The sequence below is a fragment of the Sapajus apella genome, unplaced genomic scaffold (genome assembly GCF_009761245.1).
Source record: "Sapajus apella isolate SASKATOON/1434 unplaced genomic scaffold, GSC_monkey_1.0 scaffold108, whole genome shotgun sequence".
NCBI lineage: Eukaryota > Metazoa > Chordata > Mammalia > Primates > Cebidae > Sapajus > Sapajus apella.
Genome location: NW_022437048.1, coordinates 3,834,526 through 3,851,376, shown reverse-complemented (window position 1 = coordinate 3,851,376; position 16,851 = coordinate 3,834,526). Strand labels below are relative to the sequence as shown.

Below are 16,851 nucleotides of genomic sequence, written 5' to 3'. Positions count from 1 at the left end.
TTTACTTCCAAGGCTTGATGAAACAGGGTAATACTTCCTCCTTCCTCTCCCTCTCCCTCATCCTCTCCCATCTCTCCACCTCTCTCTCTGTTTCTCTAATCTCTGTCTCTCCCTCCCCACCACCCTTTCTCCTTTCTCTTTTGAGACCCACTACCCTCCCCACTTTCTCTTTTGGGTATACATGAAATACGCAGGACAAAAGATTATATAGTGAGAAGATTATACAGGTAGGTCTAAGTAGTCTGACAAAGATAAAAAAATGGCTTTTGTTGTTCTAAGTTCTGTATTTGAGGGCAGTTTGTTATGCAGTGATAAATAGCTGGAAGAGTATTTCTACAAATTTTAATTAGACATTTGTAATGTAATTAATGTGTAGCTACATAAATGAAAACACAAATGTACATCAATGTTACATTTTGAAAATACTTCTAATTCAGAAAGAGGAGTCAGCATAGCGTGGTGGGTAAGAGCTGACACTCTGGACTCAGTCTGGACTCAAGTCTCTGCTAACCTGCTACAGAATTAAGTGAGGCTGGGCAAGTTACTTAACCTTTCTATGCCTCAGCTTCCACACCAGTGAAATGGAAATGAGTAGCTGCCTACCTCATAGGGCTATAGGGCTGTTAAAAGATGAATGTGTGGCCTCTAAGCTGATCCTGATAAGGACAGAATAATCTCAGGGGCTTTGAGGAGACCTCCACCCAGTACGGCTCCCTCTCTGTGCCTCTCTTCTCTTGCCTGCGATTCCTCTCTCTTCCTAGGCTTCTCGGATCTGATATTGTTGTGTGAGGTGAGCAGGCCCAGCAAGAATGGTTTACCACTGAGGAGCCGCAGTTGCTATCAAGATGATAGAGGTACTGACAAAAACTGACCCTCGGAAACTGTTACAGCAGCTGAATGCCATGTTGGAACAGGAGTCTAGATGTCAGCCAAAGGTATGCAGCTTGAGACTACTTGAGTCAGCACACGATAATGGCCTTAGAATGACTGAAAGACTAAGGAACTTGGAAGTAAAAGATCTTAGTCTAACTCAGTTCTTTGGTTTTGACACAAATTTTCTCTAAATATGAATTTACTGGACAGATTTCTGTCTAAAATGAAGGTACAGCCCAAGCACACTGGGTGTGTTGGACTGACCTGCTTTTATTTGGCTGTAAAATCAGAAAGAAGAGGAAAGAAATGTCCCATTGGCAATTGACTTGATCCAAATAAGTCAATACAGGCTTATGATTTCAGACTTGAGAATGGAAAATGTTGTATTGGAAAAGGTGTGTTGAAAAGTCAAAGCTTTCCATTTCTGCAACTGTATTATTCACTCCTTCAAGAGAACTTGCCATTTGAAAGGGGAAATTGTGTTCATTTTGGTAGACTAGAAGCTCGGATTAAAGAATGTCATTGCAGGATCACATTTTCTAAAGCAAAGCTTCTGTGTTGGCATTGTCTGTCATTGCACTGGAAATCCAAGCACAGAACTGTGTAGAGTTAACAGAAGGAATAGAACATCTTCAGAAACATTCTAAGCTCAATAGTAGAGATTTAACCTTCTGGTAAGAGCTTGTAGCCAAGTGTTTAATTGAATATTCATCAAGCAAGTGTTCCAAACCAAATGTTCCGAAGTTGAAATGGATTGTTTTTTAATCATGCTGCATAGCAACAGAAGCCTAGTTGCTACAGAATAGCCCACTTTCCAACAATTCCTGAAATTGTTCCTTAATTGGATTTATTACAGCAACAAAAAACTTATCTGAAGCCTTTCTTCACAACCTTGATCTATAGATTCCATATTTTGTAATGGATTTAAACTATGAAGCCTCAAAACATCACAACTAGATTAGCATGATGATCTCAAACTTGGAAACACTGCCTAATTAATATTATGTTGTAGTGGGGTTATATCTAGATTTGAATTCATCTAGCTAAAAGTCTAAATGTGAAATGCTAATGACAAGCCTGAGAAGGTGAACCATGAAACAAGGTTTAATACCTGGGTGATAAAATAATCTGTACAATAAACTCACATGACACAAGCTTACCTGTGTAACAAACCTGCATATGTACCCTTGAACTTAAAATAAAAGTTTAAAAAAGCAGAGAGGAAAAAAAACACCAAATATGAATGGATTAATTTAATTAAAAGGCACATATTACAGACTTCACTAAAAAATCCAAATATGCTACCTAAGTAGACTCACTATGCATTTAAAGATACAAATTGATTGAAATAGAAGGATGAAAGAAGATGTATTATACAATCAGCAGTTACTTTAGACAGCTGGAGACTGTACTAATAAGCAAACAAGTAGACTTAAAACCAAAAAATCAGTAGATATGGAGAGAGACATTTTATTACTATAAAAGTGTCAATCTCTCAAGAATATGTAATAATTACAAACACATATGCATCCAACAACAGAGCCCAAAATACGTGAAACAAAAATAGCAGAAATAAAGAGAAGGAACCCAACAATAGTATTAGACCCTTTATTGCTCTACTTTTGACAGTGAACAGAAAAACCAGGCAAAGGATGAACAAGGAAATAAAAGTATTGAGTTAAAATCCGACTAGTTCTAACAGAGATCTATACAGTACTCTACTCCAAAACACCAAAATATAGTTATGTAACATAACAATGTTTCAATCAATGATGGACCACATATACAATGGTAGTTCCATAAAATTATAATGGACCTGAAAAATTCCTTCACTTTGTGGTGTCACAGCTGTTGTAACTTGTAGTGCCATGCATTACTTGTGTTTGTGGTAATGATGGTATAAACAATCCTGTTGCACTGCCAGTCATATAAAAGTATAGCACATGATTCCATACAGTATATAATGCTTGATAATGACAATCAATATGTTACTGGTTTATTTTATCATTATTATTTTTATTTTTTAAAGATGTATTTTAGATTCAGGGGGTACATATTCAGGTTTGTTACATGGGTACATTGCAGGATGCTAAGGTTTGGACTTTGAATGCTCCTGTTGCCCAAGTAGTGAACATAGTACCCAACAGGTAGTTTTTCAACCTTTCTCCCTCTCCCTACCTTGTCCCTTTTGAAATCCCCAGTGTTCATTGTTTTCATCATTGTGTCCATGTCTACCCTTGTTTAGCTCCAGCTTATAAATGGGAATATGTGGTTTTCTGTTTCACATTAATTCAGTTAGGATAATGTCTCCAACTGCATCCATGTTGCTGCAAATGCCATGATTTCACTCTTTTTCTTTTATGGCTGCTGCATAGAACTCCATAGTTTGTATGAACCACATTTTCTTTATCCAGTTAACTATTGATGGGCACCTGGGTTGATTTTATGGTTTTGCTATTGTTAACAGTGCTACAATAAACATATTAAGTGCAGGTGTCTTTTCGGCAGGACAATTTATTTTCCTTTGGGTATATTTCTAGTAATGGGATTGCTAGGTTGAATGGCCTATTTTTAGTTCTTTGAGAAACCTCCAAACTGCTTCGCACAAAAGCTGAACTAATATGTATTTCCACCAGCAGTGTATAAGCATCCTCTTTTTGCCAAAACCTCACTAATATGTTATTTTTTCAACTCTTTAATAATAGCCATTGTGTTTTGTAGAGACAGGGTCTCACTATGTTGCCCAGGCTGATATTAAATTTCTGGTTTCAGGCAATCCTCCTGCCTCATCCTCCCGAATTGATGAGATTACAGTCCAGAGTAACTGTGTCTGGCCGATAATAGCCATTTGACTTGTATGACGTGGTGTCTCATTGTGGTTTTGGTTTTGTGTCTCTCTGATAATTAGTAATGAAGATATTTTCTTATGTTTGTTGGCTGCTTGTATGTCTTTTTTTGAGAAGTGTCTGTTCATGTCACTTTACTGTTATTTTAGAGTATACTCCTACTTAAAAAAAAATAAGTTAACTGTAAAACAGCCTCAGGCAGGTCCTTCAGGAGTTAGCCCAGAAGAATGCAATTGTTATCACAGGAGATGACAACTCCATGCATGTGAACAAATTATGGAGATGGAACTCAGTGATATTGATGATCCTGATCCTGTGTAGGCCTATGTGTGTTTGTGTCTTCGTTTTCAAACAAAAAGCTTAAAAGTTAAAAAAATTATAAAAATACTTTTAAAAGCTTATAAAATAAGAGTATAAAGAAAAAATATATTTGTATGGCTGGGAAAATGTGTTTGTCTTTGAGCTAACTGATAAAAGAGTCAAAAAGTTAAAAAAAATTAAACTTTATAAATTAAAAGGGCTATAGTAAGCTAATTTTTCATGGAAGAAAAATTGTTTACAAATTTACTGTAGCTACGTGCATTGTGTTTATAAAGTCTACAGTAGTGTACAATAATATCCTATGCCTTCACATTTATTCACTACTCACTCACTGACTCATCCAGAGCAACTTCTAGTCCTGCAAGCTCCATGCATGATAATAAGTTTATACAGGTGTACCGTTTTATTTATTTTTTATATTGTATTTATACAGTAACTTTTCTATGTTTAGTAATATTTAAATACACAAATGTTTCCCATTGTTTTTCAGTTCCCTATAGTATTCAGTATAGTAACATGCTGTACAGATTGTAGGTTAGGAGCAATAGATTATGCCATACAGCCCAGGTATGTAGTAGGTTACACCATGTAGGTTTACTTAAGTACACTGTACGATGTTCACACAACAAAATCATGTAACAATGGGGTTAATGTATCCCTGTTAAGTGATGCATAATTGTATATAATATTCTCAAGTACATCAACATTTTTCAAGACAGGTTGTTAGTAGGCCATACAAAACTCTCAACACAAGTACTGAAATCATGCAAAGTGTGCCCTTTGAACATAATGGAATTGTATTAGAACTCTTGAGTCTGTATGATAGATTGTGTCTTTTTAGAGATCTGTTCATTTCATCTAAGTTATAGTTTCTTGACATACAAGTGCTCATAGTATGCAATTATAATTCTTTTATTTCTGTATGACTAGTAATAATGTCTTTACTACTATATCTGACTTTATTATTAAAACATGAATCATCTCTTTTTTGGGAGGTCAGTCTAGTTAAAAGTCTAGTAATTTATTTGACATTTTGAAAAAATCCAGTTTTGGTTTTGCTGATTTCCTTTATTGTTTCTTACGCTCTATTTTGGTTATCTCAGCAGTGATTAATTAAACTATTCAGTAGAAACCATACTTTAAGTACCATACAAACATTTTATTTTTCACTTTCAGTATGGAAATGCTTGCATTTTCATATTTACTGCAGCATTATTGACAATAGCCAAAATATAGAATCAACCTACATGTCCATTGATGGAGGAATGAAAAAGTACACACAATGAAATACCATTCAGCTTTAAAAAGGAAGAGAATCCTGCCATTTGTGACAACATGGATGAACCTGGCAGGTATTATGTTAAGTGAAATAAACCAAGCACAAAATGCTAGTTACTACATGATCTCACTTACCTGTGGAATCTAAAAGGGTTGAACTCACAGAATAAGAGAGTAGAGTGGTGGTTGCTAGAGGCTGGAGTGTGGTAGAAATGAGAAGATATTGGTTAAAAGGTACAAAGTTTTAGTTACATAAAATAAATAAGTTCTGGAAGCCTATTTGCAGCATGGGGACTACAATTAATAATAATATATTGAGTATTTTTAAATTGTTAAGAGTAGATATTGCTAAGAGCAGATATTAAATATTCTCATAAAAATAGTAAGTATTGATGTAGTGTATATATTAATTAGCTTGATTTAATAATTTCACAATATATACATATATCAAATATCAAGTTGTACATTGTAACTGTATACAATTTTTTTAGCCAATTATACTTTAAGGAAGATGGGGAAGATTAATTAGTTTTTAAAAACAGTAAGTGGAGAGTTGGATTTTACCAGGATCATAGTAAAAAGCAAGTGTCATAGAGTGGGGCAGCAAGAGAACAAACAGGTGAAGGGTAAATGCAAGGCAGTGAGTACAGTGATTCTAAAATTTAAGGTGACTTCATATACGCCAAAGAGGTACTGATTAATGGATTCGGGTCAACTAGGAGAGACCTTTTGATTGCATTTCACAGGTCTCTGTCTTTCTCTCCACCTTAAGAGTTATATAATAAAAGCTACCTTAGAACAAATTATAGAGTCATGGTTATAAAAACTAAGAGTAACCAATATTTATTAGGTGTATCCCTAAACTGAAATCCATTCCACAGGTACAGTAGAAGCTGATACAGATGTGTCAGAAAACTATTAAATATAACATGAATTAAGAAATAAATTCAGGCATAAAGATAGACTCACCATATCAACCGTGTGTTTAGCCTATGTCTGATTGTGTACCCTGAGGAAAAATGAAAAACAAGATTTTATATCAACAAACATAAAATGCTTGGAGGTACCATGGTAAAGTCCATGCAGAATTACAGAAATTGGATAGCAATACCTTCATAAAGAAAATCCTGTTCATTCCTTTCTACCCAAAGTCATTTCTTCTTTTTTATTCTACATATATTTGTTTGCTTTATTAGTGTCTTTACTTTTTATTTAATAACTCTTTATAGAACGACTGTCATAAGTAATATTATACTTTCCTATGAACTGTGAAGGATATAAAAATGAATTCATTACTGTCCCTACTTCCATGGAGTTTACAGTCTAGTTGTTGAAATCACATCTATCTACACCTCTGAAATACACAGGTAGAGATTCTAAGTATAGAGAGTTTTACAAATAGTAAGGAGCCATGTAAAAAGAATATGGCTGTTTCTTAAAAATCTGAACATGTACTTACCATATGACCTAGCAATTGTACTGTATGCCATGAATCTCAGAAAAATAAAAACATGTCCACACAAAAAGCTTACACACAAATATTCATAGCAGCTTTATTTGTAACAGCCAAAATCCAAATGCCCTTCAATAGGTATACAGCTAACAAACTATGGTACATCAATATCATGTAATACTACTCACTAATGAAAAAAGAATGAACTATTGACACACACAGCAACTTGAATAGATCTCAAGGGAAGTATGCTGAGTGAAAAAACCAACCTGAAAAAGTAACATATTGAATAATACATTTATATACCATTCTTGAAACAATAAAAATTATAAAGATAGAGAACAGATTAGTGGTTGCCAGGGATTAGAGACTGGGAACGGGGGGAGGGAGGGAGCTAGGTGGCTGTCGTTAGCATGCTCCAGGTGTGTTTCCAGAGACGGTTCCTCAAATCATGCATGATAAATTTTGTTTTAGTTTGGAATCCAATCTCCAGAAATTTGAAAAATACTAATAATAATGTAAATCAACACGAATCAATTTTTAAATGCCATTTGCCAAGCTAAATTGTATTCTTTTGGTTTTGCAAGACTCTAAACTCAGGTACAGTTCTCATTATTATTTAAAGATCTACACATTCTTCTTGAATCCATCTAGATGCCAGACTTCCCTATAACTTCCCACAGCTCGTGGGTGCCACCTAGAGGCTCAACTACAGAACACACTGAAACAAGGGGAATTCATTTTTCACAGAATACTGAGAGTAGTTTTAAACATACTTGCATCCTTGATTAAAATTCAAGGTTTTCCTCAGTTTTTTTTTTTTTTCAGAGCATTTTGTTCAATGAAACAAAAATAGTTTATGCAAAATATTTAACACTATCAATTCAGGTCAGTTTTTGTATTCTTGCCAAGTGCCTAAATTTTATCAGTTCATACTCCAATGTTATTCAAGTCAATAAAGTGAAATTTTTCCCACTAATATTGATTTTCAAGGTAATTATGGTACAATATAAAATTTATATGAGTAGCTGTGTGCAATGAGAAAGACTTGATGAAATCTCACCATTAACAAGTCATATGTCATGGTACCAGTCCTAACTTTGTTGTGGCTTAGATTACTGAAAGCTGTGTCTCTAACAACTCAGTAACACGTTGTTAAATAAATATTTGCTATAACTTGCTTAGAACAAGTACATTGCATGGAGTTTGTATCATTATTGTAGATCACAAGAAAACAGAGTCTTCTTCACATTTATCATAGTAGCTGTTTGGAAATGAAAATAAAGCTATATCTTGGCTTCTTTCTGGATTTCCTTAGTTCCCATACTTCTTAAATGATGAACTGATTGATATTCTGCGGTATTTCTTTGCTTGACTTTTCATAATGAATATGATCATTTCCCATATTCCACTAAGGAAAAGAAAAACACCTAATACTTTCCTGTGCCAATAAATTGTAGGGGATTTTTTCTTCTTATATTTTCTTTCGCTCCTTGTTCTGTGCCTTGAAAACGGATATTTACTGAAATGAGAGGAATTGAGGAACTGAAGAAAAAGAGTGCTTCAAATTATATATATGCAGGAGAAATTTATGTCAACAAGTCAAAACTCTGACGACAAAACTTCTGAAGAACAAATGCATGCAGGCTGTAATGTAAGATTGTATTATCTATTTCTCTATGTGCATAAAGTTTGAACTATTGCTGAGAGGATCACAGAGTTGATCTGGCAGAACCAGGATGCTTATGTGTGGAACAGAGTTGGGAAGAAAACATATGTAGCAAGCAAACAGTTTAGTGAGTGAGATCAGTCAAATCTAGTTGATTTGCAAGTCTTCTTCTCCAATTCTGTATCTCTGAAAATGACCTCTACATCCAAAAAAAAATGGATCTCTTCTATTAGGCTTTACTCTCTTAGATACCAGTTTTGGAAGTAATCCAGTCCCGCAAGGCAGTAACTCTGGTATAAACACCAGGCTTGTTGGGTTTCGCACATTCATCTCCCCAGCTTACTATTCCAGCAAGATACCAGATATCTCTAGCATCTGAACTGACCAGTGGTCCTCCAGAGTCACCCTAAAAAAAAAGACAGAAATTAGTAATTCATAATTCAGTTCATTACAGAGGAATTGGCTGTTTTTCTAACTTAAGAGTGCAATGAAAGGGTTAATTTTCAAAAGTATTCCGTGTGTTTGCATTCATAAGTGATTTTCTCCATCTATGTCAATTTTCCACCTAAAAGAGGAGCTCCAATACCTTGAAAACTGATGTAGCCTCAAGGTTCAAAACAATGAGATGGAAGGCTCCAACTCTCTGAATTGTACTCTTAACTTACATGATACATCTGACAAAATAACTCCCTGTATAGACAGTCTCTTTATTAGTGCAACATAACCCCCCAAAAAGAAGTGAAGAGTCTGATTTAAAAAAAAATAGGAGAAAAAAAAAAAAAAACAGACTTTAGAATCAGACACCATGGTTTCTGTCTCAAGTTTGGCCTTTCCAAGCTGGCTAAGACCTTTAATTTATTTATCTGTAAATGCTCCTAATAATACCTACCTGTGATGGGTACTATGAGGATGACGTAAGACAATGAATATAAAGTGCTTAGTCTAGCAAAAAGCACAACTTAGGAAATGCATCTATAAAATCACTAATTCTAATTACTTATATCCTGCAAACTCCAGAGGTTTGCTTCTTTATATGGGTTGTAATAACAAGGCACTGGCTGATTATTCCTCAAGATCCTGGAGCCTCTAATCGTTGACCACCCATTAAGTGTTCACAGTCTATGAAGATCTTAATTGATTAAATTATCCCTATAATTTTTGTAATTCTTGTTTAAAAATATAACTAGGTTATTCTTTTTTCATGTTATTAATAAGAAAAATGAAACTCAGAAACATTAAGTAATTTGCCTGAGATACGTGCTAATCAGTGGTGGACCCTGAATTTAAATCCAGACAAATCTAACTTAGAAACACATGCTTTTTTTCCTACATTATACTAACTTCCTTTTGAATTTTCTTTTGTTCATTGAAAAAATTAACTAATATAATAGTTCAATTTGAAATAACGCATGTGTGATTTTTTTCCCATTTATTTATTTTATTGCATTTTAGGTTTTGGGGTACATGTGAAGAACATGCAAGATTGTTGCATAAGTACACACGTGGCAGTGTGATTTGCTGCCTTCCTCCCCATCACCTACATCTGGCATCACTCCCCTTGCTATCTCTCCCCAGCTTCCCACTCCTCACTGTCCCTCCCCTATTTCCCCCCAACTGACCCCAATGTGTAGTGCTCCCCTCCCTGTGTCCATGTGTTCTCATTGTTCAACACCCGCCTATGAGTGAGAACATGCGGTGTTTGATCTTCTGCTCTTCTGTCAGTTTGCTGAGAATGATGGTTTCCAGGTTCATCCGTGTCCCTACAAAGGACACAAACTCATCATTTTTGATGGCTGCATAATATTCCATGGTGTATATGTGCCACATTTTCCCTATCCAGTCTATCGTCGATGGGCATTTGGGTTGGTTCCAGGTCTTTGCTATTGTAAACAGTGCTGCAATGAACATTCGTGTCCATGTGTCCTTATAGTAGAACGATTTGTAATCCTTTGGATATATACCCAGTAATGGGATTGCTGGGTCAAATGGAATTTCTATTTCTAGGTCCTTGAAGAATTGCCACACTGTCTTCCACAATGGTTGAACTAATTTACACTCCCACCAACAGTGCAGTAGTGTTCCTATTTCTCCACATCCTCTCCAGCATCTGTTGTCTCCAGATTTTTTAATGATCGCCCTTCTAACTGGCGTGAGATGGTATCTCAATGTTGTTTCGATTTGCATTTCTCTGATGACCAGTGATGATGAGCATTTTTTCATATGTTTGTTGGCCTCATGTATGTCTTCTTTTGTAAAGTGTCTGTTCATATCCTTTGCCCACTTTTGAATGGGCTTGTTAGTTTTTTTCTTGTAAATCTGTTTTAGTTCTTTGTAAATTCTGGATATCAGCCCTTTGTCAGATGGGTAAACTGCAAAAATTTTTTCCCATTCTGTTGGTTGCCGATTCACTCTAATGACTGTTTCTTTTGCTATGCAGAAGCTGTGGAGATTGATTAGGTCCCATTTGTCTATTTTGGCTTTTGTTGTCAATGCTTTTGGTGTTTTGGTCATGAAGTCCTTGCCTACACCTATGTCCTGAATGGTTTTGCCTAGATTTTCTTCTATGGTTTTTATGGTGTTAGGTCTTACGTTTAAGTCTTTAATCCATCTGGAGTTAATTTTAGTGTAAGGTGTCAGGAAGGGGTCCAGTTTCTGCTTTCTGCACGTGGCAAGCCAGCTTTCCCAACACCATTTATTGAACAGGGAATCCTTTTCCCATTGCTTGTTTTTGTCTGGTTTGTCAAAGATCAGATGGTTGTAGATATGTTGTGTTGCCTCCGAGGCCTCTGTTCTGTTCCATTGGTCTATAACTCTGTTTTGGTACCAGTACCATGTAGCCTTGTAGTATACTACCAGTATACTACTGCAGCCTTGTGGTATAGTTTGAAGTCCGGTAGTGTGATGCCCCCCGCTTTGTTCTTTTTGCTTAGAATTGACTTGGCTATGCGGGCTCTCTTTTGGTTCCATATGAAGTTTAAGGTGGTTTTTTCCACCTCTGTGAAGAAGGTCATTGGTAGCTTGATGGGGATAGCATTGAATCTGTAAATTACTTTGGGCAGTATGGCCATTTTCACGATATTGATTCTTCCTAACCATGAACATGGAATGTTTCTCCATCTGTTTGTGTCCTCTTTTATTTCGTTGAGCAGTGGCTTGTAGTTCTCCTTGAAGAGGTCCTTTACGTTCCTTGTTAGTTGTATTCCTAGGTATTTTATTCTCTTTGTGGCAATTGTGAATGGAAGTTTGTTCTTGATTTGGCTCTCTTTAAGTCTGTTATTGGTGTATAGGAATGCATGTGATTTTTGCACATTGATTTTGTATCCTGAGACTTTACTGAACTTGCTAATCAGTTTCAGGAGATTTGGGGCTGAGACGATGGGGTCTTCTAGATATACAATCATGTCGTCTGCAAATAGAGACAATTTGACTTCCTCCTTTCCTATTTGAATGCCCTTTATTTCTTTTTCTTGCCTGATTGCTCTGGCTAGAACTTCTAGTACTATATTGAATAGGAGTGGTGAGAGAGGGCATCCTTGTCTGGTGCCACATTTCAAGGGGAATGCTTCCAGTTTTTGCCCATTCAGTATGATATCGGCTGTTGGTTTGTCATAAATAGCTTTTATTATTTTGAGATATGTTCCATCGATACCTAGCTTATTGAGTGTTTTTAGCATAAAGGGCTGTTGAATTTTGTCAAAGGCCTTCTCTGCATCAATTGAGATAATCATGTGGTTTTTGTCTTTGGTTCTGTTTATGTGGTGAATTACGTTTATAGACTTGCATATGTTGAACCAGCCTTGCATCCCCGGGATGAAGCCTACTTGATCATGGTGGATAAGCTTTTTGTTGTGCTGTTGCAGTCGGCTTGTCAGTATTTTATTGAAGATTTTTGCATCTATGTTCATCATGGATATTGGCCTGAAGTTTTCCTTTCTTGTTGAGTCTCTGCCAGGTTTTGGAATCAGGATGATGTTGGTCTCATAAAATGATTTGGAAAGAGTTCCCTCTTTTTGTATTGTTTGGAATAGTTTCAGAAGGAATGGTACCAGCTCCTCTTTGTATGTCTGGTAGAATTCGGCTGTGAACCCATCTGGACCTGGGCTTTTTTTGGGTGTTAAGCTCTTAATTGCTGCCTCCACTTCAGACCTTGTTATGGGTCTGTTCAGGGTTTCGGCTTCTTCCTGGTTTAGGCTTGGGAGGAGGCAAGTGTCCAGGAATTTATCCATTTCTTCCAGGTTTACTAGTTTATGTGCATAGAGTTGTTTGCAATAATCTCTGATGATGGTTTGAGTTTCTGTGGAATCTGTGGTGATATCCCCTTTATCGTTTTTTATTGCATCAATTTGGTTATTCTCTCTTTTCTTTTTTATTAATCTGGCTAGTGGTCTGTCTATTTTGTTGATCTTTTCAAAAAACCAGCTCCTGGATTTACTGATTTTTTGAAAGGTTTTTTGTGTCTCTATCTCCTTCAGTTCTGCTCTGATCTTAGCTATTTCTTGTCTTCTGCTAGACTTTGAGGTTTTTTGATCGTGCTCCTCTAGCTCTTTCAGTTTTGATGAAAGGGTGTCAATTTTTGATCTCTCCTTGCTTCTCATGTGGGCACTTATTGCTATATATTTTCCTCTAGAGACTGCTTTAAATGTGTCCCAGAGATTCTGGTATGTTGTGTCTTCATTCTCATTGGTTTCGAAGAACATCTTTATTTCTGTCTTCATTTCATTGTTTATCCAGTCAACATTCAAGAGCAAGTTGTTCAGTTTCCATGAAGCTGTGCGGTTCTGGGTTAGTTTTTGAATTCTGAGTTCTAACTTGATTGCACTGTGGTCTGAGAGACTGTTTGTTACGGTTTCCGTTCTTTTGCATTTGCTGAGGAGTGATTTACTCCCAATTATGTGGTCAATTTTAGAGTAGGTGTGATGTGGTGCTGAGAAGAATGTATATTCTGTGGATTTGGGGTGGAGAGTTCTGTGAATGTCTATTAGGTTTGCTTGGTCCAGGTCTGAGTTCAAGTCCTGGATATCCTTGTTAATTTTCTGTCTGGTTGACCTGTCTAACATTGACAATGGGGTGTTAAAGTCTCCCACTATTATTGTGTGGGAGTCTAAGTCTCTTTGTAAGTCATTAAGAACTTGCCTTATGTATCTGGGTGCTCCTTTATTGGGTGCGTATATATTTAGGATCGTTAGCTCTTCTTGTTGCATTGATCCTTTTACCATTATGTAATGTCCTTCTTTGTCTCTTTTGATCTTTGTTGCATTAAAGTCTAATTTATCAGAGATGAGAACTGCAACTCGTGCTTTTTTTTGCTCTCCATTTGCTTGGTAAATCTTCCTCCATCCCTTTATTTTGAGCCTTTGTGTATCCTTGCAATTGAGATGGGTTTCCTGGATACAGCACACCGATGGGTTTTGGCTTTTTATCCAATTTTCCAGTCTGTGTCTTTTGATTGGGGCATTTAGTCCATTTACATTTAGGGTTAATATTGTTATATGTGATTTTGATACTGCCATTTTGGTGCTAGCTGGCTGTTTTGCTCATTAGTTGATGCAGATTCTTCATTGTGTTGATTCTCTTTACCATTTGGCATGTTTTTGGAGTGGCTGGTACTGGTTGTTCCTTTATATGTGTAGAGCCTCTTTCAGGAGCTCTTGTAAAGCTGGCCTGGTGGTGACGAAATCTCTGAGTACTTGCATGTTCACAAAGGATTTTATTTTTCCTTCACTTAAGAAGCTTAGTTTGGCTGGATAGGAGATTCTGGGTTGAAAGTTCTTTTCTTTAAGGATGTTGAATATTGGCCCCCACTCTCTTCTGGCTTGTAGGGTTTCTGCTGAGAGATCTGCTGTGAGTCTGATGGGCTTCCCTTTGTGGGTAACCCAACCTTTCTCTCTGGCTGTCCTTAGCATTTTCTCCTTCATTTCAACCCTGGTGAACCTGACAATCATGTGCCTTGGGGTTGTTCTTCTTGACAAATATGTTTGTGGGGTTCTCTGTATTTCCTGGACTTGAATGTTTGCCTGCTTTGCTAGGTTGTAGAAATTTTCCTGGATAATATCCTGAAAAGTATTTTCCAGCTTGGATTCATTCTTGTTGTCGCATTCAGGTACGCCTATCAAACGTAGATTAGGTCTTTTCACATAGTCTCACATTTCTTGGAGACATTGTTCATTCCTTTTACTCTTTTTTCTCCATTCTTTCCTTCCCATTTTATTTCGTTGAGTTGATCTTCGACCTCTGATATCCTTTCTTCTGCTTGGTCAATTCAGCTGTTGATACTTGTGCATGCTTCGCGAAGTTCTTGTGTTGTGTTTTTCAGCTCCATCAATTCACTTATATCCCTTTCTATTTTGTCCGTTCTCGTTAGCATTTCGTCAAATCTTTTTTCAAGGTTCTTAGTTTCTTTGCATTGGGTTAGAACACGTTCTTTAAGTTCACAGAAGTTTCTTACTACCCACCTTCTGAAGTCTGATTCTGTCATTTCATCACACTCATTCTCCATTCAATCTTGTTCCCTTGCTGGTGAGGAGTTGTGATCCCTTATAGGAGGAGAGGTGTTCTGGTTTCTGTTGTTTTCATCCTTTTTGCACTGGTTTCTTCCCATCTTTATGGATTTATCCACCTGTCGACTTTGTAGTTGCTGGCTTTCAGATTGGGCCTCAAATCTTTCAGATTGACGTTCTGTTTGTTGACGATGAGGTTATTTCTGTTTCTTGGTTTTCCTTCTGACAGTCTGGCCCCTCTGCTGTAGGTCTGCTGAGGTCCACTCCAGGCCCTGCTTGCCTGGGGTTCACCTGCAGCAGCTGCTGAACAGTAAGGGCTGTTACCAGTTTTCCTCTTCTGCTATCTTTGTCCCAGAAGGATACCCGCCAAGTGTCAATCTGATCCCTCCTTTATGAGGTGGCTCTTTGGATATACAGCGGTCAGGGAGCTGCTTGAGGAGATGGTCTGTTCTTTACAGGTGTTCAAATGCTGAGCTGCGAGCTCCGTTGTTCATTCGGAGCTGCTGGGCAGGTACGTTTAGGCCTGCTGCAGCAGAACTCATAAACTGCTTTTTGTTCCCAGGTGCTCTGTCCCAGGGATTTAGGGCTTTATGCGTTTCCGTTATGCTACTGCCTTCTCTTTATTTTTTTTCCTTCAGACCTGCCCTGCCCAGCAAGGAGGCAGCCTAGTCACTGTCTGCCTGTAGAGGATTTGCTGAGCTGCTGTGGGCTCCACCCAGCTGCCGAGTGAACTTCCCTGCAGTCCTGTTTATATGGGTGTAGTTAGAACTGCCTGGGCAATGGTGGCCCGTTCCAGGCGGAGTCTCTCTGCTGTGGCGGGTTGCCTTGGCAACGGCAGGCTGCCTCAGTATTAGCTGACTGCCTCCGTAGTGGCAGGTTGCCTGGGTAATGGCAGACGCCCCTCCCCCACAGAGCTGGACCGTCCCGGGTTCAGCTGTGCTTGCTGTGAAACTCTCAATCCAGAGAGTTTCTGATTGCTGTTCTTTTGTTGGGGTGGGACCAGCTGAGCCTGATCACTGCCTCCCTGCCTCAGAGCCTTTTTTTTTTTTTTAAATTGGTGTTCCAGTCGCCTGTTGAAGAGGCGCTGCGGTGTGTGTTTTTTTCTTTGTGGCGACTCACTGCTCTGACTTAAACAGCAGCACAGATTCGTGGTGCTTTTTTTGCCCTGGAATATATTGTCCTGGCTCCCTGCTCAGTCCCCTTTTTAAACAGACGAATGGGCGACTTCCCATGGCTCCAATCGCCAGCCAAAAGGGCACCCGGACTGGTGTATTTTGTACGGAGAACCGCTGCTCCGGGGCGCCGACAAAGCAGCCACGAGGGGCAAAGCAGCGGCAGCCGGCCGGCACAGCCGCGTTGGCTGAAACAGCCGCACTGGCAACCCGTGGAGCTCCTCCGCCTGGGAATTGCCTAATCTGTGGGCAATAAAAATGCGGCGTCCACCCACCCTCTGTGCTTTCACTGGGAGCTGCAATCCCGAGTTGTTCCTAAACGGCCATCTTGGATCCCTCTTCCCGCATTTGTGATTTTAAATCAACTAACCAATAAGCATTTACTGATACCCTCATACATGGCAGGAGATATGAAAAGAGTATCATAAACACATGAGGCTTGTCCTCTAGGAACCCACAATCTGCTTATAGAAATAAGATGGACCATATGAAGCTACTTGAAAGTAAATAATTTTGATAATAAAATCCCAAGCCTATATGCAGGCGGAGAAATTAGGATAAAGAAATAGAAGATACAAGAGACAACAAAGCTTAAATCAGCATAAGAAACAGGAATAAATGAGTCTGATAATAAATAATTCTTTTAAAGAGATAGCAGTATATCTAATGGCATTACAAGCTGAAAAGTAAGGTTATGTCCAGTAAGTATCAAATAGAAAAAAATATGGAGTCTGTTCTACCA

At 37.8% G+C, this 16,851-nt stretch overlaps 1 protein-coding gene and 1 pseudogene across 1 annotated transcript in view; one reads left to right on the top strand and one right to left on the bottom strand.

The window, feature by feature from the left end:
* Nucleotides 1-689: 689 nt before the first annotated feature.
* On the top strand, nucleotides 690-1,714 carry LOC116537227 (annotated as a pseudogene).
* A 6,203-nt stretch (nucleotides 1,715-7,917) lies between these two features.
* The window catches only part of LOC116537253 (transmembrane protease serine 11E), a 55,969-nt gene continuing 47,035 nt past the window's right edge, over nucleotides 7,918-16,851 (bottom strand). Inside the window, exon 10 of the mRNA XM_032259309.1 lies at nucleotides 7,918-8,846. Coding sequence (XP_032115200.1) covers nucleotides 8,685-8,846 — 162 coding nt within the window. The 3' untranslated portion in view covers nucleotides 7,918-8,684. The remainder of the gene's footprint in view (nucleotides 8,847-16,851) is intronic.